This window comes from Ovis canadensis, chromosome 23, assembly GCF_042477335.2.
Source record: "Ovis canadensis isolate MfBH-ARS-UI-01 breed Bighorn chromosome 23, ARS-UI_OviCan_v2, whole genome shotgun sequence".
In the NCBI taxonomy this organism is placed as follows: Eukaryota; Metazoa; Chordata; class Mammalia; order Artiodactyla; family Bovidae; genus Ovis; species Ovis canadensis.
The window spans coordinates 33,342,310-33,368,165 of NC_091267.1; the positions used below are offsets into that span (position 1 = coordinate 33,342,310).

The 25,856-nt window shown below is 54.6% G+C and overlaps 1 protein-coding gene across 4 annotated transcripts in view; it reads left to right on the forward strand.

Annotated features, from left to right (window-relative positions):
• Window positions 1-25,856, forward strand: part of CELF4 (CUGBP Elav-like family member 4) — a 315,739-nt gene that overhangs the window by 266,704 nt on the left and 23,179 nt on the right. For 3 of the 4 annotated variants that reach the window (XM_069568697.1, XM_069568695.1, XM_069568698.1), the window contains exons 4-8: window positions 19,022-19,147; window positions 19,622-19,701; window positions 20,127-20,270; window positions 21,137-21,284; window positions 23,070-23,219. In XM_069568697.1, coding sequence (XP_069424798.1) covers window positions 19,022-19,147; window positions 19,622-19,701; window positions 20,127-20,270; window positions 21,137-21,284; window positions 23,070-23,219 — 648 coding nt within the window. Of the gene's footprint in view, window positions 1-19,018; window positions 19,148-19,621; window positions 19,702-20,126; window positions 20,271-21,136; window positions 21,285-23,069; window positions 23,220-25,856 lie in introns of all 4 variants that reach the window. The other variant, XM_069568696.1, reaches the window with a different exon arrangement.

A 25,856-nucleotide genomic window follows, 5' to 3' on the forward strand; every position in this document is an offset into this window, starting at 1 on the left:
GACTGGCATTCGCCCAAATACCCACATGGCACAGGAAGATGGGCACCGACAGGGCTACAATGGTGCCTCTGGCAGCAGGGGGGTAGGGGAGGTGGGCCGTGGCCCTCCTGCCTGAGAAGCACCTATTATATCTGCTCGGAAATCAAACTGTAAACTGATGTCTAAGAGCAAACAAGAGTTTAAGTTCTGCATCTCTCCTATCTTCTCCAGCAAAGAGCTTGGCCTTCAGGATGAGAAACGTAGATAAACACTGTAAAAAGAGAATTAACACCCACACAAGGCAAGGCCAGCAAACCCAGCCCCGTAAATTAGACTGAATCTCAGGTCGGAGCCAACTGTGAGCTGCGGCCCTGGGAAGACAGATGGAACAGGCAGACAGGCTCTTGGAACAGCCGGGGGTCATCTCTGAGGCATCATAGAGCTTGGAAATGAACAAGGCTCAAGTTTTCAAAGGGTGAAGAGGCTGGATCCCAGAAATTGGCAGCTTATCAATCTTGAAGAGAACCTTTGGCAACATTCTAGAATGAATTTGTCAAACTAGGGGAAAGTGATGGTGAGTGAGGAACCCAGAATGAGCTGGGTTGGGGGGTGGGCACCTGTCTTAAGTGAGTGCTGCTGGGCCTAACCTAGCATCGTGTCACCCAATGGGGCATTGTAGAGCGTGAAAATGAACAAGGTTCAAGTTTTCAAAAGGTGAAGAGTCTGGATTCCAAAAATCAGCAGCTCATCAGTCTTAAAGACAACCTTTGGTGAGGTTGCCTAGGGTGACTCAGAGCTGGGTGGATGGAGAGGAAGGTCCCTGGAGATTTTGATGGCCTTCATCTTTGTGCCCTTTTGTTGAACATTTTAATCTAAGACCTGGTTGGGAGGGGAAGTCATAGACGCTGAATTTTAAGTGAACTCATGACCCACAGCTGGTCTGGAAGATGAGATGCTAAACTGTACATTCACAACCCAAAGACACCTCCCCAGCAAAGGTCTCTTTCCAGATATAGTGTTCCGTGAGCCGCTGTGTCTTCCCCCGCCTCTGCCATCATATTGATGATAGTACCGGGGTTCCAACAGCTTCCGTCTTGAATCCCCAGAACCTACACCGTATACTTTGTGTATCTGTCGGTTCTTTGTCAGCTGGTTGGTTGATTTGTTTCTGTGATCCCTCCCTCCCTGACCCCTACATACTTTGCATGGTAATGAGACAAGAATCCACTGGGGTCCTCTGAGAATCTGATGGAAGCTATGAACCCTCTCTCCAGGAGAAATACTCATAGATATGAAATGGTGCTGACCACTTCAGGGGGTCCACAGGCCCCCTTTAGCTTGCCAGAGAACCCCCTAGGAAATGATGAATTTTCAATAGCCAGCCCCTGCTTCATCTGGCAGGTTCAGCCCCTCAGCCTGACTCAGTCTATCCCCTCCCTCCCCAGGAAGGAGGGGCAATGACTGCAAAAGGCCCTGATGCCTGTTGCGGGTTAAATAGTGTCCCTCCAAAGTTCATGTCAACCCGGAACCTCAAATGTGACTTTATTTGAAAACAGTATAATCAATATAATCAAGGGCAGATGAGGTCATGTTGGATTAGGCTGGACCCTAGATCAACTTTGCTGACAAAGGTCAATCTAGTCAAAGCTATGGTTTTGCCAGTGGTCATGTTGGACTAGATGGACCTTTGACAGCAAAGTTGATCTAGGGTCCTTCCTAATCCAACATGATTGGACCATAAGGAAGGCTGAGTGCCAAAAAATTGATGCTTGTGAATTGTGGTGCTGGAAAAGACTCTTGAGAGGCCCTTGGACAGCAAGGAGATCAAACCAGTCAATCCTAAAGGAAAGCAACCCTGAATATTCACTGGAAAGAGTGATGCTGAAGCTGAAGCTCCAATACTTTGGCCACCTGATGCAAAGAGCTGGCTCATTGGAAGAGACCCAGATGCTGGGAAAGACTGAGGGCAGAAGGAGAAGGGGGTGACAGAGGATGCGACGGTTGGAAGGCATCACCGACTCAATGGACATGAGTCTGAGCAAACTCTGGGAGACGGTGAAAGACCAGGAGGCCTTGGAGTCACAAAGAGCTGGACACGGCTGAGCAAGTGAACAACAGCAGCCTGGAGCCAGTAGGACTGGTGTCCCTGGAGGAAGGAGGAAATTCAAGCGCAGAGACACGGGACACACAGCGAGAGCATCACGTGTGAAGGAGGCAGAGCCTGGTGTGACAGCCCTGCCGGCTCAGGAAAGCCAATGGTTGCTGCTGATACACACCAGAAGCTGGGGAGAGGCCAGGAAGCCTGCCTACAGCCTGTAGAGGAGTCACAGCCCTGCCGATGCCTAGCCCCCCGAACCGTGAGAGAGTAGGCTTCTGGTTGCTTTAGGATGCCCAGCTTGTGTGCTCTGCTGTGGCCGCCCTAGGAAACCAACACAGTGCCTGAGACAGCTGGGACTTCCCTCCCTACGACATCATGGGTTTCTGTGGGTCCAGACTGTCCATCCAAACCACTGCCACTAGGCAGGCCCCAGGTTTGCCCAAGAGAGGTTTACAGGCCACTTGAAGAGAAGTTAGCAATCCGAGCACATCCATCTTAATAAGTTTTATTATAGCCTGCCGGTTTAGACTAATGACTAATTTATTGTATAAAATACCAGCAGTATACTTTTTAAATTTTGTTAATTAATTATCTCAAACAAAGGTGAAATTTATAAAAGTGTTCAGAATCGGTGCACATTAGAAACTCGCCTTGCAGCAGGAGATGAAATTATTACTAATATGGGATCAAATTATTACTGTATTGACTTAGTTACTTTATGACTTTGTAATGGATTTCTTCATTATTTTCTCAGGATTGTGGCATTCATGATTGCATTAAAGTCTGTTAATCTATGCAAATATCATTAGGCACCGCTAATAACCAGGCAACTTTCCTCCATTTCAAGGGCTGTACTAAGTACTTGGCCTTCGTGGGTCACTTCCGGGCGGCAGGGAGCAGGCACCTCTCTGGGAAACCCTCTCCAAGCACAGCCCCACCCAACACAGAACCGATAGGCACTTCCAAAGTGTGGTTTGAGGGTCTTAAGAAGGTCACCTTGTCCTAACCCATCACACATCTTTCCCCTGCTGTCAGAGGCCCTGACTTGTCACTGTAGACCTCCATTCCTTTGGTTAAGGCTTTGGAGGGTCTTGACAAAATGCTTCTATCCTAGAAAGAAAGCCTCTTCCTCTCAGGGTCCACCATTAGCGCTCTAGAAGCTGCTGGTTCAAGGGGAGCATAGGGCCTTGCCGTGCTGGGACCAGAGACTGGGGACAGCTTTTTACAAAGGTTAGAAAGAGGGCTCGGTAGTCCCCGAGTTGAGCTGACTGAAAAGGACACTCTCAGGAACACCTTCGGACCCTGGAGACCTGGAAGGGATGTGCCAAGTGTGGTGGGGTAGGCGTGGGAGGGGGCAGAGGAGCACAGGAAACTACCCTCTGAGCAGCTCGATATTCCAAGGGATTCTTATTATTATTATTATTGGAGCATAGTTGCTTTACAATGTCGTGTTAGTTTCTGCTGTACAGCACAGTGAGTCAGTTATACACAAATCCACTCCTTTTAAGGTTCTTTTCCCATATAGGCCTTTACAGAGTACTGAGTAGGGTTCCCCGTGCTGGACAGCAGGTTCTTACTGGTTGTCTGTGTTATGTAGTGTGTGTGTGCGTCAGTCCCAGTCTCCCAGCTAATTGCTCTCTCTCCTCCTTCCCATTCACCCCTGTAAACATAAGTTTGTTTTCTACGTCTGTCACTCTATTCGTGTCTTTGTAAATAAGTTTATTTATATCCTTCTTTTAGATCAGGAGGAGTCTAAATCCCCATGACCACTGTCAGCGCACCACTGCAGGCCCAGTTACCCATAGCCCAGGAGAGGCGAGGAGACCAGGCTGAGCCCCACCCCAGTCAGAGCTGATCCCAGCCGTGTGTGTGTGCGTGCGAAGTGGCTTCAGTTGTGCCCAACTGTTTGTGGCCCCATGGACCGTAGCCCGCCAGGCTCCTCTGTCTGTGGGATTCTCTAGGCAAGGATAGTGGAGGGGGTTGCCATGTCCTCCTCCAGGGGATCTTCCCAACCCAGGGATCAAACCCGCGTTTCTTAGTCTCCTGCATTGGCAGGTGGGTTCTTTACCAATAGCGCCACCTGGGAATTTCCGAATTCCCAGCCGGTAGGAACAAAATCCAGGCCTCCAGCCACTAAAACCAACGTGGGTTCTCATTTTATCTTCGCTGAAAGTAGCCCCTGGTCATGCTGGGTGTGGAAGGGAAAGAGACATGTCTGTGTGCAGCTCAGACTACGCCTCCTCATGAATACGTGGGTCACTGTCATTCATTCCGACATTTATCAAGTGAGCGTGTGCAGCTGGGGCACTAAGCTAGGAACTCCCTGCAGCGAGAAGACAGCAAGCTCCCTCCTGGCGTCGACAGAGTTAAACTCCACCCACTCCCAGTTTTTAACTGGAAGCTGCTGTGGGTCTCCACCATTCTGGCTCTTCTGGACGCATCAAAGGATGAGCTTGAGTTTTCCTAACTGCAGGTGCAGCGTGCTCCCCGCATCCAGCGTGCTCCCTGCATCCACCGTGCTCCCCCTTCCTGGGCCGACAGCACTGCTGTTTTGTGAATGAGCGCCACGGGGTGGGATTCGGCTCCTTGAGCTCCTGCTGCCCTCCCTGGATCAGCATGCCCAGACTTTTCAAGGTTAAGAGCCATTTTTAACATCAAAAATTCATCAGCACCCCTCCTTGACAGATGTTTTACTTTGGGTATCCATTGTTTGAGAGAATGCAAAATGGCAATAAGCTACCTTGAAGCCGGCCGTGCTTTTAAATGAATTGCTACTTCTTAAATCACAACAGCATCTACACGCATTTGAAAAATAGTCACAGCTACCCAGGGCTGAAGTATTTTTGATGCAGTCAACAGACAAAGCTTGAGGTGCCTGGGACCCCAAGGTCAGCGGGCACCACTGCCCTACACCATCTGGCTGCTGGGAGCTGGGAGGAGAGAAAGGGGGCAGGGTCATGGGCTGGTGCAGACCCCTCCCTGTGACCACTGAGGCCGCACCTAGGCTGAGAGTCCTTGTCTTTCCCTGCTTCTCCTCCTTCTCTTCAGCCTTTCCAGCCTCCTCTTTCTCACCTCAAGCCCAGGGTTGGCGGTGAGGGGCCCCTTTCTGGGGCTGCGGCAGCAAATGGAACACACACCTGTCCCCACGGCACGTCCTGCCACGTCACCTGCCCCTCTCCTCCCAACCTGCCCACCTTTGGAGGCCTCCCCAGCTCAGCACCAGCATCACCCTTCTCGCAGCCACCAGCCACCCCTCCCCCGACCCCTCTGGCCCTTCCCCAGCCCTGTGCCTCCACGCCTCTCCTTTTCCACTCTCAGGCCTAAATGCTTATTGGGTCCCTTTGATCATAGGGGACATTTTCTAGTAAAAACAGTCCTGTTGAGGTGACATAAGCAACTACATTTCAGAGACCTCCCCGAAGAGGGCAATGCTGAGTCCACCAGCCACAAACCCAAAGGACAGAGTTCCAGCCCTAGGGCAGGAGGGAGGGAGTTGTACTCCATCCTGTGCCCCAGAGCTGGCAGAGGCACGTGGCTCTGGTCCCACATCTATCACATACTGCTCCAGGGAGCTGAAGCCTGTTCCTCAGCCTCTCTGAGCCTCAGTGGACTGACCTGTCAAATGGGGCTAGGAGCATGTTTTGACACAGCACAGCAGTGAGAAGTGGGCAGAATGCCAGAAGTGCCCAGCCTGCGCCAGCCCTTGCAGAAGAGTCTGGCTGTGGCCGAATGAGGAGGACTGGGAGCTGTCTAGGGGGCTGCTCCAGCCAGCAAGCCAGGGTCTTCGCCCTCCTCCACTTCCGGACAGGCCTGAATGAGCCCACAGTGCTGGCACTTCCAGCCACAGCCCCTCCCAGACCTGTCAGTGGGAGGTTTGTGGCTGGCTTTTCAAAGCACAGTTCTGCAGCACACAGGCCTTGGAGTGGAATCAAACTCTTTGCACCCTCTCCTCTGTGCTCCCGTCCTGGGTTTCCTCCCTTTTCCTCACCCGCCCACCCAACATTTCCCAGAGAACGGAGGAGGGCAGACTGTCCTCAGTGCCCGTGGCCTCAGTGGTCATGACGACCCACCTTGGCAAAGTCTTCATGCTCTGCGGTGCAGCTCCCCCTCTGTCAGCCCCCGGCCTGCCCTGCCTACCGCCCGTAGGCCAGTCCAGCCCCGATTTGGAAACTCTCTTGCCCAAGCGTCAGATCGACTCCTTATGTCTCCCAGCATGGTACCTTGCACATGGTTTGTTGACTGACTGCATGACTGACTAGAGGATAATAGAAGGGGTCCAGGGCTGTCACCCACCTGGCTTTCTGCAAACTGAAACTCACGTTCACCAAGTCCTACCAAGCTCAGAGGGCCCCTCTGAGTGACAAGAGCAGGGTCCTCTGTAGTTAGCAGTGCCAGCCACACACCACTAGTTAATATGCTGCCACCCTTTAAAATAATTTGTTCTCTCGAGGAAACTGACACTCCCCTCCCAATCTCATTGCTCATTAGAAATAATGACATCTTGCAAATCGGGCGGCTCTTCCCAGCTCCCAGAGTCATGTTCTGTCCTGAGCCCAGAAGAGCCTTGCAACTCTCCCGGGGCGCCAGGGGTGCCTTCCGCATGGTAGATGAAAGCTTGGGAGCCAGACGACCTGGGTTCAAATCCGAGCCCTGCAGTTAATAGCTCTGGGACCTCCAGAAAGTTGCCAAACCTCTCTGTGCTTCAGTTTCCTCATCTGAAAAATGGGGGTGACTGTGGTACCCACCCCATAAAATTAAAGTGCCGGGAGCAGTGCTTGGCTTGCAGTGAGTGCTTCGCATGAGTCAGCCCTCATTGTCCTCTCTGAGGGCATGAGTCCCGACGGAGGGAGTGAATGGATGAATCTGCGAGTGCCATATGGGCTGACACCTGCCATCTGACTGCAGGGGCCAACTCAGCCTGCCCCACTCCAAAAACCAACCTGCTCTGAGGGCGTGGCCTTGGCCTTCGAGGAGCATGCATCCGGGGGAAACAGACAGGGAGGGAGATCCTGCTGAGGTCACTCGGGGGCTCAGGAGGCAAAGCTACAAAGCTTCAGGTATCTCCAGGAAACCAGCCCCACCGCAACCTACGCTAACGTCAAACCCATCAAACAAGCAGAGGTTCAGAGAAGTTGGTATAAGACAGGTCTTGAGCAGAACAGGGTTCCTTGCTCCTCTGAGAGTTCATACCCCAACAGGTGTGAATGACCATGAGTAGTTTTCTCACCTTTTACATTTCAATCCCATTATCTGAAGTCCTCAGAAACATCTCAGCCATCCATCCATCCATATTTACCTATCACTATTTATGTACCATCGATCATAAATCTATCTACTTTCTGCAATCATTTTTCTCTCTGTGTATCTATCTATCATCCAACATTTAATCTGGGTATCTAGCATCTATTAATCATGTCTGCCATCCATCCATCTCTGTGTCTATCTGCAGCCCATTATCAGCCATGAGTTAATACAGAGTAGTCCTGTACTTAAGCCTGGACCATCCTGTTCCAAGGGGAAGGGGGTGGGAACAGTGTTGATTCCAGGAGGGCTCGGTGGTGAGAACAAAGATGGATAGGAAAGAAACTGCAGGGTTGATGAAAGAGGTGCCTGGGACCTTCCTCTCACGGCTGGGCTGGCCTGATGGATGGAGGGGAGAGGGGCGCAAGAGAGGAGAGAAGGAGGGAGGGGAGCCTCCTAAACCTGCTAATCCCTCCTCATCCTACCTTCCTGTGCTTGCGTGTTAAGTCACTTGAGTCATGTCTGACTCTTTGCAACCCTGTGGACTGTAGTCCACTAGGCTCCTCTGTCCATAGGATTCTCCAGGCAAGAATGCTGGAGGGGGTCGCCATGCTTTCCTCCCAGCCTAGGGGATCTTCCCAACCCAGGGATCAAACCCACATCTCTTACGTCTCCTGCATTGGCAGGCGGGTTCTTTACCACCAGTGCCACCTGGGAACCTTCCCAGATTAGAATAATGTCTTTTCAGGATAATCTCATGAGGTTCAAGTGTCAGGGCAGAGAAGGTGGGTGCTACCCTCCCCCAGCACCAGCACACACAGAACCCTTTATTCTGAAGTGCTGAGCTCCTGCAGGCAGGCTGAGAGCAGAGATGGGGTGCCAGAGGAGAGATAAACAGGGGCAGTCTGGAGAAGACCCATCCCAGCCCTTCCCAACCCTGAGGTTTGTGCTGGTATCACCTGAATAGCTTTTGAAAAACACCGAAACAAAAATACAGATGTCTGGACCAATCTCTGTCTCAGGGGCTGGCTGGGCACATCTGTGTTTTGAAACCCCCCAGGTAAATTTTATAGCAGCCAGAGCTGAGAACCAGCATCTTGCAAGATCCAAGACTCCTGCCATTACCCTTGGAAGGCTGTGCTTTGAGCGGTTCTTCAGGGGCTGGACTTGGGCTCTGTCTGGCAGGGTCTCCAAGGAGCAAAAGAGGGAATTTTCTTCCAGGCTGCCTCCCGAGCCTGGCATGGAGGGTCAGAGGGTGGGGTCTTCTGCCAGGGTATTCAAGCAGCGTCATCCCCACCCAGAGTCACTACATTTCACAGTGCCCAGGAGTGGGGGCTGGGTTTGGGGGCTGCGGCCTCTGGGTTCAGGTGTGACCCTGCTGTATTAGACTAGTGAGGTTGACCCTGAGCTGAGTGCACCTCCCTGGGAGGACAGGTAGCTCTTCCCGTGTCCCCAAGAGAAGTTAAGCGCCACCCTCAGTGTTAGAAGTGCCATGAGTCAGAGAAGCGGGAGGTTTGCTGGGCAGTGCACACTGCATTCTGTCCCTGGCAGCAGCAGGGTGTAGGGGATGAGCGTGGACCCATGAGCTCCACTCTCTCCGTGAGGCTGTGGGAAGATCTGTGGGCAATGTGAGGAGCAGCCCGCAGCCAGGCTCAGAGGCTGTGGCCTGCTTGTCCGCAGGCAGTGGACCACTGCGCAGTTCTCCCACTCAGCAGACAGGAGCCCCCTCCACAGTCAACAGAGTGAGCTCTCCAAGTGCAAGCGTTACTTCTTCCCCACCATCTGCAGCTGCGTCTGATTCTCTGCCCCTCGACAAGATGTTCCTTGGTCTCTCCTCCTCTTGTCCCCACTCCCCTGTGGACCACCCGGCCCCTGCCCACCCCCTGCAGAAACCTCCCCCCTTTGCTGGAATAAAGCCTGGCTTTGTCTGTCTCCTTGAGAGCTGAGGACAAACTGGCCATAATTTATGCTCCCGCATGATATAAAGGAAAAAAGGCGCCATTATGCTATAAATTATCCTGTGATGGGTGAAATGCTGGAGAGCGTGCCAGACGCCAGCGGAAACCCCACCAGACAACAGGGTTCGGCTGCAGAAGTCCCCGCAGAATGCGGGGCCGTCTGTCGTGCGCCGCGCCTGGGAAGGATAAGGTAGCAGATCAAATGTATAATCAGCTACCTGGAGAGCTGGCCACGCTGCCGCCCCTGTGAAAGGTGACTTCTACTCAGCACCGCCCCGGGCCCCAGGCTCCTGCTGGGAGGGCCTGACGCAGACTCACAGATACGGGGGTCAAGGGTGGAGGCTCAGAGAAGGAGGCAGCGAGGGATGTGGGTATGGCCTCCAGACCTTCCACCCATCCCCTCGCAGAGGGCGAAAGAAGAGGGTGCAGGGGCCATTTGTGCCCCCTAGGATGGAGAAGGCAATGGCAACCCACTCCAGTACTCTTGCCCGGAAAATCCCATGGACAGAGGAGCCTGGTAGGCTGCAGTCCATGGGGTTGCTAGAGTTGGACACGACTGAACGACTTCACTTTCACTTTTCACTTTCATGCATTGGAGAAGGAAATGGCAACCCACTCCAGTGTTCTTGCCTGGAGAATCCCAGGGACGGGGGAGCCTGGTGGGCTGCCGCCTATGGGGTCGTACAGAGTCGGACACGACTGAAGCGACTTAGCAGCAGCAGGATGGTGACAGCCCCCACATTCCACAGTTCTGCCTCCTCAGATGTACTGCAAGCCCCCAAGGGCACAGAGCCACCCCTCTGTCCTGGGCAGGCACCAGGGCCTGGAGGGGCGTGGACTGCAGGCCGAGAGGATCTTGTCAGCAGGTCTGATTCTCTATGTGATGAGGGAAGAGGACCTTGTGGCCTAGATCCCGGGCAGAGGAAGGCCCGAGGACTCATCAGGACAGAGCTGACTTCTTTTGTCACCCGGGAGACTTCCAGGGGGCCTTATTCTAGGCAGAGGAGTGAGGGGAGCTGGGGAGGGGCTGTGAGTCACGTCTAAGGGTCTCTGGGCAGTTGGGACTCACCAGAACCTGCTCCACCTGAGCTGAGCAGCGGCCTCTGAGGGCCCCACCCCACCCCACTTCCATGCTCCGATCAGAAGCCCTTATCCACGTAGAGCAATGGGATTATTAGGCCTTTGCCCATTATCTGGGCAGACCCGGAGGTGTGGAGAGTAAAGAGAGACAGAGATCTCCAGGTAGCACTTCCTGGTCTTCTACCAAGAAGGAGGGTGATCTGAGAGCTTGGCTCTGTTCAGACCATCTGAGTCCTGGCTTCCCCCAATGATAGTCTGTGTGTTCTTGGGAAAGATATTTAACTTTCCTGAGCCTCAGTTTCTTCATCTACACAGTGGAAATAATAAAATATTAATTATACCTGCACAGGGCTTATTTCCGTGCTGGAGGTACAGTAAACGGGCTTCCCAGGGGGCGCTAGTGGTAAAGAACCTGCCTAATGCAGGAGACCTAAGAGATGTGGGTTTGATCTCTGAGCCAGGAAGAGCCCCTGGAGAAGGAATGGCTACCCAGTCCAGTATTTGTGCCTGGATAACCCCCATGGATAGAGCGGCCTGGCGGGCTACAGTCCCTGGGGTCGCAGAGTCGGACACAACTGAAGTAACTGAGCACTCGTGCACAGTAAATGCTTGATAAACGAGAACCTTTCTGTGAGTACTGTGGCTCGTATAACCACCTCCTGGACTGAGTGAGGCAGAGCTGTGGCCTCCCTCGGACGGGGGCACCGAGGAGCCCTGAGAGGGAGCGGTGTTGTCGGGGGGCAGCAGAGGCTCTGGTAGAGGGATTTGGAGCCACTGGCTCTTGTCATGAAGACACTGGGGTAACCATCGAGGTGGGTGGCCCTCAGTGTCCAGCAGGACCACAGAAGAACCCCTGGTGCTACGACTTAGGAGCTAGGCTGAGCCAAGGGAGGACATGGCGGGCAGTGAGGGTGGACACGGATGAGGAGGAGCCTGTGTGCAGAGTCTAGGCATCCTGCGGTCAGCGGTCAGGGTCCAGGCTGGAGTCTCGGGGGAAGTGTTCAGAATGCGGTGGGTGGGGAAGAGGAAGGAGGGAGGGGTGTGTGTGTGTCGCCCCAGCTCTTCAGCCTGTGCGTGTCACACTCGTTGCCTCTGCACATGCCTTTTCCATGCTGCAAGCCCTGTGTGTGAATCCTCCAGTGCCTGGCTCAAGCCTTGTAAACCCCTTCCCCCTGCCATGCCCGCAGAGCTCCTCACGACAGGCTCTATGCCCGCACCATGGCCACATGCCCGCTTTCGGAGGATTCCTGGAGTTCAGTGTCCTGCAGATGCCGAGCACACGATCTTGGGGACAAGAGGAGGAGAAGCAGTGTCAATATCCTGGGGCAGGGCATGCAAGGAGCATCCCTGAGACTTCACGAGACCTGTGCGTGTCTGAGCAGAGGGATGGAGGGATTGGGGAAGTCGGAGTGCGGGTTGCCCCTGCAACCCCTCACAAGCCTTGTTCTCGGTGAGACGGGAGCCCCTGCAGGGTTTGAGCAGGAGACAGACAGGACCTGCCCTGGATTGTAACTGACTCCCATGGGGCTTTGCGGAGAGCAGCCTACAGGGGCTGGGTGCATGTCAGGAGACAGTGAGGAAGGGACTCCCGTGGCCCCGGCGCCATCCCGAAGCATTTGGAAGGCAGACTCCGCCGAAGGAATGCGAGTGGGGGAGACTGGCTGAGTTCTTCCTCCTCCGGTCCCGACATCAGAGGTATGTGTCTGCAGGGAGCTTGGCAGATCAAGGCCCCGCACTGCCTCCCCTGGGGTCTGGAGCAGCTGAGGGTCCTCATTTGCATCCCCGTGGAGCGGGAGCCCCATCTCGCCCCATCCCTGGCAGCCTTTGATCTGGTTTGATGTCTCCTTCAGCCTTCTTCCCAGGCAGGAACGCTTTTATCCTCCGCTGCTGCGCCGGGCTCTGGCTCCGACACTGTGTGTTGTGGGAATGAAGGAGGGCTCGCTTCACGTGCGGAGCTCGCTGAGGCCTGGCCTGTGAGCTGGAGAAGGGACTGGCTCTTGGGGGGCAGGTGACCCGATCGCAAGGCTGCAGAGAGACCCAAATCCAGGCCCTTAACCCCCGTATGGACAGCGATGCTGCAAACTCCCGGTCCCCCACAGGAAAGCAGGCAGCCACGGGCCCCCCACGCAGGAGACGAAGGGTGTGCAGACCCACAGCCCTGCCTGCTGCTCCCCTCTTTGAAAGGCAGGTGTGAGGCTGCATGCTGCCCACCTCAGGGCTGGCCAGAAGGGGCCAGGGGAGGCTTCCAGACTTAGGGTGGGATCAGCAGCTTTGAAAATGACACAGATTTCAATTCAGATGTCCAGTTTGATGCTTCTTTCTCCCCTAGGAGCCAGAGCACTCGATGGGTCAGGGCAGTGGAAAGGGCCCAGAGCAGGGCTCGATGTAACTTCAAGGAAATGACTCTTGTTGTGAATGAGTCTAGGCTGGGGCCTGGAGGATGCTGGGGAGCATCTCAGAGATTCCCCCAAAACACTGCTGTTTAGTGGGGGGGATACCCGGCTTCTCAGGCTGGCCCTCAGGCAGGTATCTGATCAGTGTCCCTGGGGTCTCCAAGCCCCAGGGGTGGGGTGGGCCTCTCCAGCTCACCAAAAGCTGCCCCTGTGGGTGAGCAGCCGCCTAGCTGAAACCAGCACGGAGCTGTGCCTGTTCTACTTGTGCCGGGCCTGGGCTAAAAATCTCAGGTACCTCAACTCATCTCATCCCAACAGCCCTATGAGGTGGGTGCGATTACTCTCCCCTTTTACAGATGAGGGAATGGAGGCCCAGGGAGGGTGCATGACTTGCGTAAGGGGGGCCAGTCAACCAGGATTTGACAAACAGCTTCAGTTACTCCCTGGAAGATGCCCTGCCCTGCTGCTTCCTTCCCCTCACCTTCCTTCCCCCATTCTCCCGCCCTCCCCCACCCCATCAAGTCTATGTGCTTTCTAATCAAGGTCCTCCCTGATTCATGGGTGAATTCAGGGAGAAGGAAGCCGTCTTTCCCCCTGTGGGACCTCAGGCACAAGATCACTCCCTAGGGACAGCAGATGGTCCTGGGATCCAGGAGGCACTCCGGGAAGTCCCCTGGTCCCACAGTGAACAGCCACAGGAATGCCAAGGGCCCCACATGGCCTCTGCCAGCAGCCAAGGGGCAGGTGCATGGGCACCTGGGGCTCTGAGCTCTGGGCTCTGGCCCAGTCCTGCCCACCCCCAGGGCCATAGGCGCAAGAGCGGAGAGAGACCTCTGGCTCAGTCACTGTGAATATCTGGAAGCTTCTTCTCACTCCCCAGACTGCTGCCCTTGGGCCTCCAGGGGCCCTGTGGAGAGCATCCCCTACAGTTGTGGCCCTGCAAGACCCACCCAGCCAGGCTCTCTTGGTCTCCTCGCAGCCCCCTGCCCACCCCACTAGCCACAGAACTCAAAACCGATTTTTCCCCACCGTGGCCCTGGGCCCCGTGGTTCTCTCCAGCTCAGGTCCCCCCACAAACCCTCCCTCGGCAGCTGCAGGGAAGAGAACAGTAAAAGTCTATTGCAGCCATAAAAGGCATTAGCCATCTGAGCACTCGTCCACGGTGCCCCGGCAGCCATCTATCCTTAAGCAGGAAATATTGTTTAATGCCGATGGTAATGAGCGAATCAAATTTTGAAAATTAAGCCGGAATTTGAGCATTAGAGCCAGGGTACTGGCATTTGGCAAGTCAAGTGTTGCGGCTGCCACCCGCCTCCGCCCTGCTCGGAGCCCTTCATCCTGCACAGCCAGCAAGATGCTTCCCCGTACGTCTGGGGCCCTGAGGCACCACCCTGAAACATGCCCCATAGGAGCCTGTCCTCATCTTGCCATCAGAGTCTTGCTTCTCGGTTTTCTGGGCTCTCCTTTTCAAATGCAAATCCTTCCAGCCAGAGCCCCATTCTGCCCGCATATTGTGAATGAATGAGACAGGAGTCTGTCTTCCTCCTGGAGGGGCTGGAGCAAGCATGTCGTTGTTGTTTTTTCAGTCACTAAGTTGTGTCCGGTTTTTTGCTACTCCATGTCCTGCAGCGCTTCAGGCTTCCCTGTCCTTTACTATCTCCTGGAGTTTGCTCAAACTCATGTCCGTTTGAGTCGGTGATGCCATCCGACCATCTGATCCTCTGTCGTTCCTGTCTCCTCCTGTCCTTAATCTTTTCCAGCATCAGGGTCTTTTCCAAGCATGAGATCCTGGCAACTAGACTCCTCTGCCTTTTCACTGGCACTTAAGGCTTCCTGGAGGTGTCCCCCAGTGCTAGCAGGCTGGGAAACTGAAACTCAGAATTAGATTGAGGTTCTGGGAAAGGAAGAAGACTCCTGAGACCAGAGGACTGGGAGACATGTGTGTTGGGGGCAGGGTGGGTGTAGGGTAGGCCAGAGGCACCTGGGAAAGCAAAGCCCAAACTTCCCCACTGCTCCCCTGGACCCTCAGGCAGGAAGCAAATGAAAAGAAGGGCCCTCTCATCTTTCAGTCTCTGCTCATATTCGGTTGCGGGCCTGGCGCTCCTACTCCTGAGCCTTGGACATCATAACTCCAGGCCACCTCCTCTAGGAAGCCTTTAGTGTGCTGCCACTGCCCCTTCCCCGACTAGCCCCTACAGACCTGCCGGAAGTTGGAAGGTGAGCTTAACACAGCCACCTACGAGGCTAGAGACCAGCCTCCTGCATCCCTGAGGGTGACTACTCCCATGCTGTCTCAACAACTTCACACTCAGGGACATCTTCAGTCCATTTACACCCTGGCCCTGAGGTCTTTCCTGGCTTTACCTTCCGTGAAGGTGGCCTTTGTGGCCCAGTCCCAGCAGCACCTGCCTGAACATCTCCTCAGAGAAGCAACCACAGCTTCACACCGCAAAATGGGCTCAGGCTGAGGGTTAGCCCCACCGTCACCCAGGGGACCCTGTGTCCTTCAGGCAGGAGGGCTCTGGGCAGGGACTGTTCAGCTTGGGCCAGGAAACGGGAGTCTGTGTCGATGGTGGAGCTACTATCGGTGGTAGGGCAGTGGCCGAGGAAATGCAGTCACCCTCTGAGACTCTCGCTAGGTTGGCATAAGGTCCAAGACACTACATGGGTCATCTGACACAGTTTGGGGACCGCACCTCGGGGAAGTGGCCGGGGAGGTGGGGACACGGGGAGAGCGGTCCATCCCAGCTGGGCAGCCACGGCCTGGGTCTGCTCCAGCCTGTCACTTCCAGCGCTCATCCCCAGAGGGGAGCCTCTGGTCTCCCCTCCTATCCCCACACCGTGACCTCATTTCCTCTTCCTCTTGGATAGAGAATCCCAGGTCAGGGTCATCGCCGTTCTCCTACTGCTGGTTGCTTCATTCTGCAGCACGTCCTGGGAGTCTACCATCCACGTGAGGAGGGCCTAGTTTTTCCCATTTTTGACACCAACGTGGGTGAGGAAGTATGCAATCGAAGGCAGCAGGGTGGGAGGGTGAGCCAGTGGGCCTGGGCCAGAGGAGATCGACCCTCAGAATCAGAGTCTTTGCACTCCCTGGTCTGAAAGACAAGCCTTAGAATCATTCACCCAGCGCCAAAGCCAACTGGAGATATAGAGGATCCCAGAAACAAATAAACCTGTGCGTTGGGTGGGGTCAATCCAAGATCACCCAGAAGTGAGCCTATAGCCAGGTTTCTTTGGTTCTTGGCGGCCTTCCAGAAAGGGAGATTTGAACAGGCAGGAAGAGGGGGAGCCTAGCCCCTCCACCTTGAGAAAGTTCTCAAACAAGAAGGACTCAGGCTTAGGATGGAGAACCGAGAATTGGCAGTAAGGGATGACTTCAGGGAGGGAAAGAAGGAATTAGGAAAAAAAAAAAACCTGGCAAAAGGGAAGTGGCTGGGTAGAAAGGCATGTGGGGATTTTAATGAATTTTAATGCAACCAGAAAGCTGTCATACTGAAACCAGAGGAACACATTCAGAAGTCAGGAAAGGAGATGCAGTCCCAGCATCTGAGTCTGGCTCCAGGGAGGCCGGGCCTTCTCTTCCCTCCCAGGTCCTTCCTGGGAGGCAGTGTCTGAGCAGGAGGGTCGGGCATGAGGGGAGGGCAGGTTGCCACTTCTTTGTCTTCCCAGCAATCCCATTAACTCAGAGCCTTTAAAAGGTGCTGGGAGAGGGGGAAGACCAGGATGGCCTGGGAGCAGAGTTTCAAGGCTCCACTGAAGGCTTCAAAACTCAGTTCACTTCCTGTAAAATGTCGCTTTGCTTCTGGGAGCTAAACCTAAGTCCCTCTCCCTCCCACTTCTGCCTCTGCTGTTTCCTTCTGTCCATCTCCTCTCTCAGCTCTTTATTTCTAATTCTTGTTCCTCTGTCTCTGCCATTTTTGTCCCTCCCTTTTCTGTATGAATCCATCGCCTTCCGTCCCTCCTCAGTTTCACCCCTTCCACTCCCTCTCAGGCCCCCACTCTCTGCTTCCCCCCAACCAGAGCTTGGAATTGGTGAGGGCTGGAGATGGGACGGGGGTATGCCCAGCCCTGCCAGGGCCTGAGTATCCGAGTGGAGTACCCAGACTGGAGCAGGGGCTGGGGATCCAAGCCAAGAGCTTTAGCTGGAGCACCCCCACCCTGATGGTGGAGATCCAAGCCAGTGTGTGCTGACCCATCCCTGGTCACAGGAACTGGCAATGGTACCCTGTGGGCTTGGGGGGAGCACCTCGTCAGGGAGAGCTTGCCCAGTGCTGAGTGCTCCAGGCTGGGGGGTACCAGTAGAGTAGCAGTCAGCCTTCCTGAAGAGGAGGACTCTAGGGTGGCTTGTGAAGCCGGGTAGGACCTGGAGGTTTCCTCTGTTCCAGAGCCCGGTCAGCCCCCATCTCTATGTGAACTCTGCTGGCAGTGTGGGTGATGGGAGTGCTTTGGGGCAGGAGATACCGACCACCCTGGATTCAGAAGGACATGGTCCTGGAGTGCCCTTGTGTTCTATGGAAACCATGAACACATGGCTGTCTGCAGTTTTGGAGTGTGCATTTCTGGAGTGTGCATTTCTGCAGCCTTGGCTGTGCATGTCAGTCACTGAAGAGTCAACAAACATCAAGTGGGTGTCTGCCACCATGAGGACCACGTTCCAGCAAACTATGGCTACTTAACAATTCAGCCCCAAATGGAGTAGTGTAAAACAACCATTTACTACACTCATGGATTCTGCGGGTCAGGAAATCAGGCTGGGCACAGCTTGGAAAGCCTGTCTCTCCTCCTGGCTGTCTGGGCCTCAGCTGGAAGACTCACGGGCTGGGGCCTGGAATCATCTCAGGACTCATCCACTCCATGTCTGGTGGCTGATGCTGGCTGTCAGCTGGAGGCCTGGGATCCTTTCTGTGTGGACTCCTGGTGTGGTCCAGTTAGGGGCTCTTCCCAGCATGGTGACTGGTTTCCACAGAGCAACCATCCCTGAAAGAGAGAGCAGAGAGTGGAAGCTGATCCTTTTTACGACCCAGCCTTGCAAGGCATCTGGGGTTATTGCTTCCATTCCTTATGAGTTAGAATAGTCACAGCCCAGCCCAGATTCAAGGGGAGGAAACATAGACCCCCACCTCCCTGGGAGAAGTGAAAGTCACAGGGCAATAGGAGCTTGTGGGATTGGAAACATTTTTGCAGTAACAAGCTACTACATATCCACACAGCCTAATAAATCCCTGTCACCTAAGCTCACATCTGAGGGTTGTCAACAAACCATTTGGTACTCAACACAATTGTGTGTGTGTGTGTATGGGGGGGGGTTGTCTGCTGAGGGAGCCCAGTCTTCAGAAACTGGGTCCTCCAAAGTGCCCAGGACTGAATTTTGTAGAATGAATAGGAAGGGGCAAGAAGAGGGAGCATCAGATGGAGGTAAGAACATGTGAGGCAGAAACGAGGTTGCCCCTGGGAATGGCATGGGGCATGCATTCATTCATTCCATAGTTCAGTCCTGTGGGCCTACTAGGTGCCTCTACCACCACTCCAGCAGAGGCCTAGCCTCTTCGCTAGGGGAGCCTACTTTAAGGGATGGGGAGCTAGACCGAAAGTCACTACTCAGGCAAAGCAGTAAATAATTGTCCTTTGCATTTTGCACCAGGAGACGGGTTGAGACAGAGAATGAAGAAGCAGAAAGAGGGGTTTTGATGAGAAAGCAATATTTAAGCGGAGACCTAGCATTAAAGGATTCAGCTTTGTGATGTGGAGGATACTTCAGGCAGAGAGAACAGCGTGTACATGGGCCCTGTGGCCCACCTACCAGCTGTGAGTTAATTTTGGCATCTGGGGGTGAAAGTGGTTGAGGAAGATAAGTGTGTATCTATGAGGAGGGAGGAAGAGGATGCAGGGCTGTCCAAAGGACCTGCGGACCACAGGTGAGCAGCCAGCCCATTGGCCTGGGCCTCAGGCCGGAAGGGGCAGAGTCGCTGCAATCCCGCCCGCCCCCCCCCGCCCCACCCCCGTCCCCACCCCCCGCTCAGACGCAACCCCTCCCGCCTACCCTCCCCCTCTGGCTCTGCCCCCCCCACCCCGCTTCTTCCTTCCCCTCACCCGGTGTGCCTCCCCACCGCCTCCCTCTCGCTGTTATCCCTCCGCTCCGGCTGTGAGCCCCCTCCTGCCCCCTACCAGCTGCTACCCTTCCCCTCCGTAACCCTTCCTCCTCCCGCGGGCCCACCCCGCGCCTCCGGGCCCTTGGCCCGGGTAAGCATCTCCTAATTTTGTTCCAGAAGATAGAAAACTCTTCGTGGGTATGCTCAACAAGCAGCAGTCTGAGGACGATGTGCGCCGCCTCTTCGAGGCCTTCGGGAACATCGAAGAGTGCACCATTCTGCGCGGACCCGACGGCAACAGCAAGGGTGCGTCGGGGCGGGGCGAGAGGGTGGATGGGGTGGAGCTAGAGGTGGGTGGGGCGGCGCGGCGAGAGGGGGCGGGGCGAGAGGGCGGGTAGGGCGGGGCCGCGGGTCTCCGGCCAGCCTGCCCCCAGAGTCCAGAGCCCCCTGGAGACGGCCGGGTCCGGCTAGCAGGGAAAGGCGGCTTGGAAGGTGCGAGGCTGTCAGGCCTGGGAGGAAGGAAAGGCCGCGATCTGAGTCCAGACTTGGACGGGGCCAGTTAAGGGTCCTTTGACATCCTTGGCGGGCCCAGGTCTTTCTCTGCCTCCTTGTGTAACTCTGTGTTTGTCGGTGTCTCAGTGTTTCTGGGTCTCACTCTGCTTTCCTCTGGGAGGCGCCCTCTTCCCTCAGCCCCTCCCATGCCGCGCCTTTCAGTCCCCGCGCCTCTCTGACCTTTCTCTGGGTCCAGTTGCCTTGGCTCAGCCTCTCCCGTCCCCCCAGGGTGCGCCTTTGTGAAGTATTCCTCCCACGCTGAGGCACAAGCCGCCATCAATGCTCTGCACGGCAGCCAGACCATGCCGGTGAGTGCGGCTGACCCTGGGGAGTGCGAGATGGGGCAATGAGGGACCCAGACATCTCTGCCTTCCCACACACCCTCAAGGCCCTACCTGTCCTGGCGCCCGCTGGGCCACACGGTGCCAAACGCGTGCCCGCATACCACGCTCGCAGCCTCCCCAGGAGAAGACATTGCCAACAACCCCATTTCTCAGACAAGGACACTGAGGCCCAGAGATGCTAAGGAAGTAGCCCAAGGTCACCTAGATAGAAAAAGCCTGCGGGGAGATTAAGCTCCAGACTCCTGGGCGAGGGTTGGTGCTTGTTACCCTGTCCCCTTCCCCTCCCCCGCCCCCATAGCACCCCGTGGAGAGGATCTGGTGGGCCCAGGCCAGGGAGCCAAGGCGGATGGGGCAGGGCTGGTGGGCCTCACGCGCAGTCCCGGCTGCAGGGAGCCTCATCCAGTCTGGTGGTCAAGTTCGCCGATACCGACAAGGAGCGCACAATGCGGCGAATGCAGCAGATGGCTGGCCAGATGGGCATGTTCAACCCCATGGCCATTCCCTTCGGGGCCTACGGCGCCTACGCACAGGCAGTAAGTGGGGGCCCAGCCGGGCGGGGCGGGGTCAGCAGTTCTCTGCAAGCCTAAGAAGCGCTGATTGGAACGGGGAGAGAGGTTCGAGGTCCTGCTAACTGCACCCCACCCCTGCCACCACTTAGGGGAAGAGTGTCCTTCCACTTTCTGGTTACTCCTAGCAGGGATCTTGTGAGGTGCCTCAAAGTGCCCCTCACCCACACTTCCCCTGAGGTCCTCTCAGGCCCATTCTCCCACATTGGGGCGGGCTCTGCCAGCATCACCCTTCAGCTGCCTCCTGGACTTGTGACCACAACCCCCACATGGGTGGCACTAAGGTAGGCCAGGGCTCTGGTTCTAAAACTGCAAGCTCACCTTGCTTCTTCAGCAGTGTCTAAACGGCCAGTTTCAACAACCTTCCCAGTCCCTGCTCACCTCTGGGTTTCATTTAGGATGCTCCTGTAGCCTCTACCCTGCAGACTCCAAGTTAGGACCATTCTGAACAGAAACCCTTGCCAGCTTAGGTCTACAGCAGCTCATCCATATGTCTCTAGAGCTTTGGATGTCACACCTCCATGAACCGCGGGACTGGCTGGCACCCTTGGAGCCAGTCCCCTTCCCCCACCTTCTGCAACTTTGGAGTCCCAAAGACTCTATTTTTGAACATAGCTTTCTCTTGGGGGGCGGTCTCTAATAGCCACTGAGAACTAGGGCAGGTGTGGGGAAGGCTCAGGGCTCTCAGAGAGGGGAGGAGAGACATGCATCTGAGCTCCCTGGGGTTGATGGCCTGGGAGCTGGTCTCCGGGAGCAGGAGCTGAATGACCCCTTGGTGGGGAGGGCCACCCTCCTGGAAGCGCATGATATTGTTTCCACTCCCTCTGCCCCAGCTAATGCAGCAGCAAGCGGCCCTCATGGCGTCGGTCGCGCAGGGTGGCTACCTGAACCCCATGGCTGCCTTCGCTGCCGCCCAGATGCAGCAGATGGCGGCCCTCAACATGAACGGCCTGGCAGCCGCACCCATGACTCCAACCTCAGGTGAGTGGGCAGCTACCAACATGGGGCCTGGCAGGAAAGCTGCTGAACCCAGTTTGGTACCTTGCTTTGGCGAATTTCGGCTACCAACAGACCATCCTGTGTCAAGAGCACCTGGTGTGTGGGCCCAGTGCCAGCCTCCTCCTTGAGCAGTTTGTCTCAAAAATGTTCTAATTCCTGAGGACCCATGGGAAGATGGGATGTGGCCCCTCTGCTATCCAAGATATGATTTCAGAGTGGCAACAGTTTCACTCGACTTGTTAAGCCATGTCAAGAAGCAGTTCATGTTGATCTGTAGTATAGAGATCTGGAAAGAAATTGACATGAACACATCTCCCTTTGAGGTCTGAGGGAGAAGAGCCCTGCCCATTTTGTGGCCCTGTTTGGTCCCTGGCCCAACCACACAAGGAGCCCCATTTTTCATTTTCCTTTAACCCAACCTAGATTCACTGATTTTTTCCAAGACAACTACAGAACAAGCAAGAGAGAGCTGCAAGAGTTGCCAAAGGACAGAGGGGTGGAAAACAGCTCTACTTACAAAGCATGTTTTTAATTGGATCTTGGCTGTTATCCAGTTCAATGATTCTCAACCTGGGCAGTGTTGCCCCTCGCCCCCAAATATCTGGCAGTGTCCTGAGACATTGTTGGCTGTCACAACTGAAGGAGGGAAAGTGCTACGGTAATCTGGTAGACAGAGACCAGGGATGCTGCTAAACATCCTGTGATGCACAGGATAGCTCCCTTCAAAGAAATGTGTGGCCATAAATGCCAATAGTTTCAAAGTTAAGCATCCCTGTCTAGCTCCAAGGGTGAGGCTCTCGTTCATCAAATTTCCTTGGCTCTCTGCTCTCAGGCCATAGTAGCAGTATTCCCAACATCCAGGAGCTGTTTCTTTCCAGCTAAAAACTATAAAAGACTGTGCCATCTCTAGCCTCAACTTGAGCACCACCCCACGGCTCTGATCCCCAACCTGGAGACACTCCTGATGACCTCAGGTCCTTATCCATAGAGAGACCCTCCTTGCTTCCTACCTGAAGAAGAAGGCCCTTCCCAGCCTTTGGGGCCTCAGTACAATAAAGACACTATCCACACCTTGGTTTCCACCCACCTGGTGTAGGGAGGGCAGTGTGTTGTCATCTAACCCCAACTTTACCCTCACCATAGTGAGCATCACCACTGACTTAACTGGAGGTGGCCAGGGTGTCTAATTTGTATATGAAAAGGGCTAAATCTGGACTCTACAAAGGCCTTTCTCCCTCAATGCAAAAAAAAATACCACAGTTAAGACTCCCTCCACCTGAGTATCAAGACTCCCTTGTGGGAAGGCAGATCAGCCCATCAGTGATCCAGTCAAGATAGCAGAGAGCAGAGCCACAGCTTAGAATCCCCTTGGTGGCCAAACAAGGACCAGTCCACCCTGACTTAGCTGGGGTAAGCATGAACTATTGAAAAAGACTGAAAGAAGACCAACTGTGGTCAAAGTCATGAACACTTAGAGGTCTATGTGCTGCAGCCCCAAGGTCGAGCAGTCAGTGCTCAGGGAAGTCTTAGTAGGGAAAGTGGGATTTGGACTCCAGTTTGAAGTATAGATACAGTTGGGATGAGTAGAGTTGTTACACGTAGGGAGATAACCCAAGGCTTGATTCACAGATAGGACTGAGTTGGTGTGTGAGGTCCAAGTCTGTGCCCGGGCCCTTGGAGCCAGAGGGTGGAGATCCATAGGTCGACCTTCATTGCCTTTGTTCTGCCTTGTCTCCCCTCCGCCCCCCTCATCACCTCTAAAACCAGGTGGCAGCACCCCTCCAGGCATCACTGCACCAGCCGTGCCTAGCATCCCGTCCCCCATTGGGGTGAACGGCTTCACCGGCCTCCCCCCACAGGCCAATGGGCAACCCGCTGCAGAAGCTGTATTTGCCAATGGCATCCACCCCTACCCAGGTAAGCACATCTGATACCCCTTCCTTCTCCATGAGGCATGCTCCTCATCCTTTCCTGTGCCTGCCCTCACTATTAGCATGGAAATGTATGACTCCTACCCTCTGTCCTTTGGTGAAACCCCAAATGTGATCAGGGAGAGCCAGCCTCCTGCCCCCCTTCAGGGAGCTCCTGATGGGAGAGAAGACAGATCCGTGGGTGTTTGTCAGTCTGATAGGTGAGAAGAAAAACATTCCTGGGGCTCCCTCAGGGGAGAGAAGAGAATAGATGAGTCGCCCAACCAGGCAGAGAGAGGCTAGTAACTGCAAATTACTTGACAGTGAATTTGACCCAAAGAAGTGAGGGGATAGATGCTAAAAGAATAATTATATTTAGTTTTAAATAGGACAAGACTCTTCCAGGAAGGAAGTGGAGGTATATAGATTGCTAGACTGGTTAGTACCTATCACTTCGGTCCCTTGCTGCTACTGCTGCTGCTAAGTCACTTCAGTCGTGTCCGACTCTCTGCGACCCCAAAGATGGCAGCCCACTAGGCTCCTCTGTCCCTGGGATTCTTCAGGCAAGAACACTGGAGTGGGTTGCCATTTCCTTCTCCAATGCATGAAAGTGAAAAGTGAAAGTGAAGTCACTCAGTTGTGCCTGACTCTTCGCAACCCCGTGGACTGCAGCCTACCAGGCTCCTCTGTCCATGGGATTTTCCAGGCAAGAGTACTGGAGTGGGTTGTCATTGCCTTCTCCTTCGGTCCCTTGGTGCATACCAAAACTGTGGTCAGCACCTTGAACAGAGGACCAGAACCTTGGACAGCTCCTGGGTCCTGCTTGAATTCTGGCACACAGGAAGATCTAGGAGGCCTGCCCTTGAATAACTTTCAGTTCACTCCAGTCTCTCAGTCGTGTCTGACTCTTTACGACCTCCATGGACTGCAGCATGCTAGGCCTCCCTATTCCATCACCAACTCCCGGAGTTGACTCAAACTCATGTCCGTTGAGTCAGTGATGCCATCCAGCCATCTCATCCTCTGTCGTCCCCTCGTCCCCCTGACTTCAATCTTTCCCAGCATCAGGGTTTTTTCCAATGAGTCACTTATTTTCATCAGGTGGCCACAGTATTGGAGTTTCAGCTTCAGCATCAGTCCTTCCAGTGGGTATTCAGGACTACTTTCTTTTAGGATTGATTGGTTTGATCCCCTTGCAGTCCAAGGGACTTTCTCTTTGTTCCTCTAAAATCTGAATAACTTTGTTCCTCTAAAATTTGGCAGTTTTCCTATGGTAAGACTGCCCCGTTGACTTGAAGCAGGACCTCCCTCTGGTCTTGAGGACGGACTGGCACCGGAGCAGGGAAGGTGGGCCCTAGGCCCTCGAGTAGACTGGTAAGGGGCAGTGCAATAGAGGTGATGAGAGCTGTGTCCTCCTTCTGGGAGGGCAGGCGATGAGGTCACAGAGCCCCATAAGCCCCAGTAAGTGCCCAGTCTGTGACAGAGCAAAGGGAGGCTCCAGAAGGAGGGCAGGACATGGTCCGAGCTCTGAGGAGGTCAGAATCCAGGCAGGAGCACAGTATGCATCGACAGCATAATGAGGCAATATGGTAGGGCAGAGTTTCGTCAAGAGTGAGTGTTCTCTGACTTGAGATGCTTAAGGATTCAAATGAAGGGAGAGTTCATTGTGCACAGATGAGCAAGGAGGAGTGTGCCGTGGAGGGGCTGTCCTGGTGGGGCAGGGGGCGTAAGGACGTTGACTCAACTAGAGCAGAGGAGGGCAGCCTTGCAGGGGGGCACATTAGTGCTCCACAGTCTAGCTGCCCACCAGAATCTACTGTGTGGCCTTGCAAACCCACAGACGCCCAGATTCTGATTGCAGCATTCTGGAGTGAGGCCCCGACACCCAGAGAATATACAAGCTCCACCAGCAGCAGAGGACAAGGTCACCGTGCCAGAGAGAAATGGAGGAGAATTTCCTGACTTTGCACTTGGAGTTGCTCTTGATCCCCTCCCAGTGTTTTCCCACACCTCACCCTCCAGTGCATAGCAAAGAGGTCAGAGAAGCCTAGAGGATGAAGTGACAGGGCCTAGAGGGGGGTCTGGAGTGTTGTTGAAGGGCGAAGGCTCCAGGCTGGGAGGGGCTTGGCAAGCTGGAGGTGGGAGAGACCGCACCCATCTCAGAGTCCTGGGCTCCTCCTCACTCCAGCTCGTGGGCTGGGAGATACAGTCCCCAGCACATCTGAGTGGTTTTACCGCCCCCTCCCTTCCCTGCCCACAAGCCCATCTGGATCTTTGGATTTTGACAAACCTGTTCTTTCCCCACCCCCACCAACATCTGTGAACTATTTCCCTCATGGAATTTGGAAGGGTTTCTCTCACCAAATTGTAACAATCTGGCACATCCCATAAACAATCCCTTGCCAGAGCAGGAGGGAGGGATGAAGGGAAGGAAAGAAAAAAAAGTAGTACATTAAAAAAATTAATTTACCATCTTTAAATGCGGAGTTTGGAGCTACTGTAATGAGCGAGATCCTTCAAAGTGTTCATTCTTTGGCAGTTACTAATGAGGTCATTAAGCAGAGAAGTGGAGAGGCGGCTCGGAAATGCTTTTCTCCACTACCTACCCCCAGGTAGCGTCTCTACTCTCCCTTCTTGCCCTCGA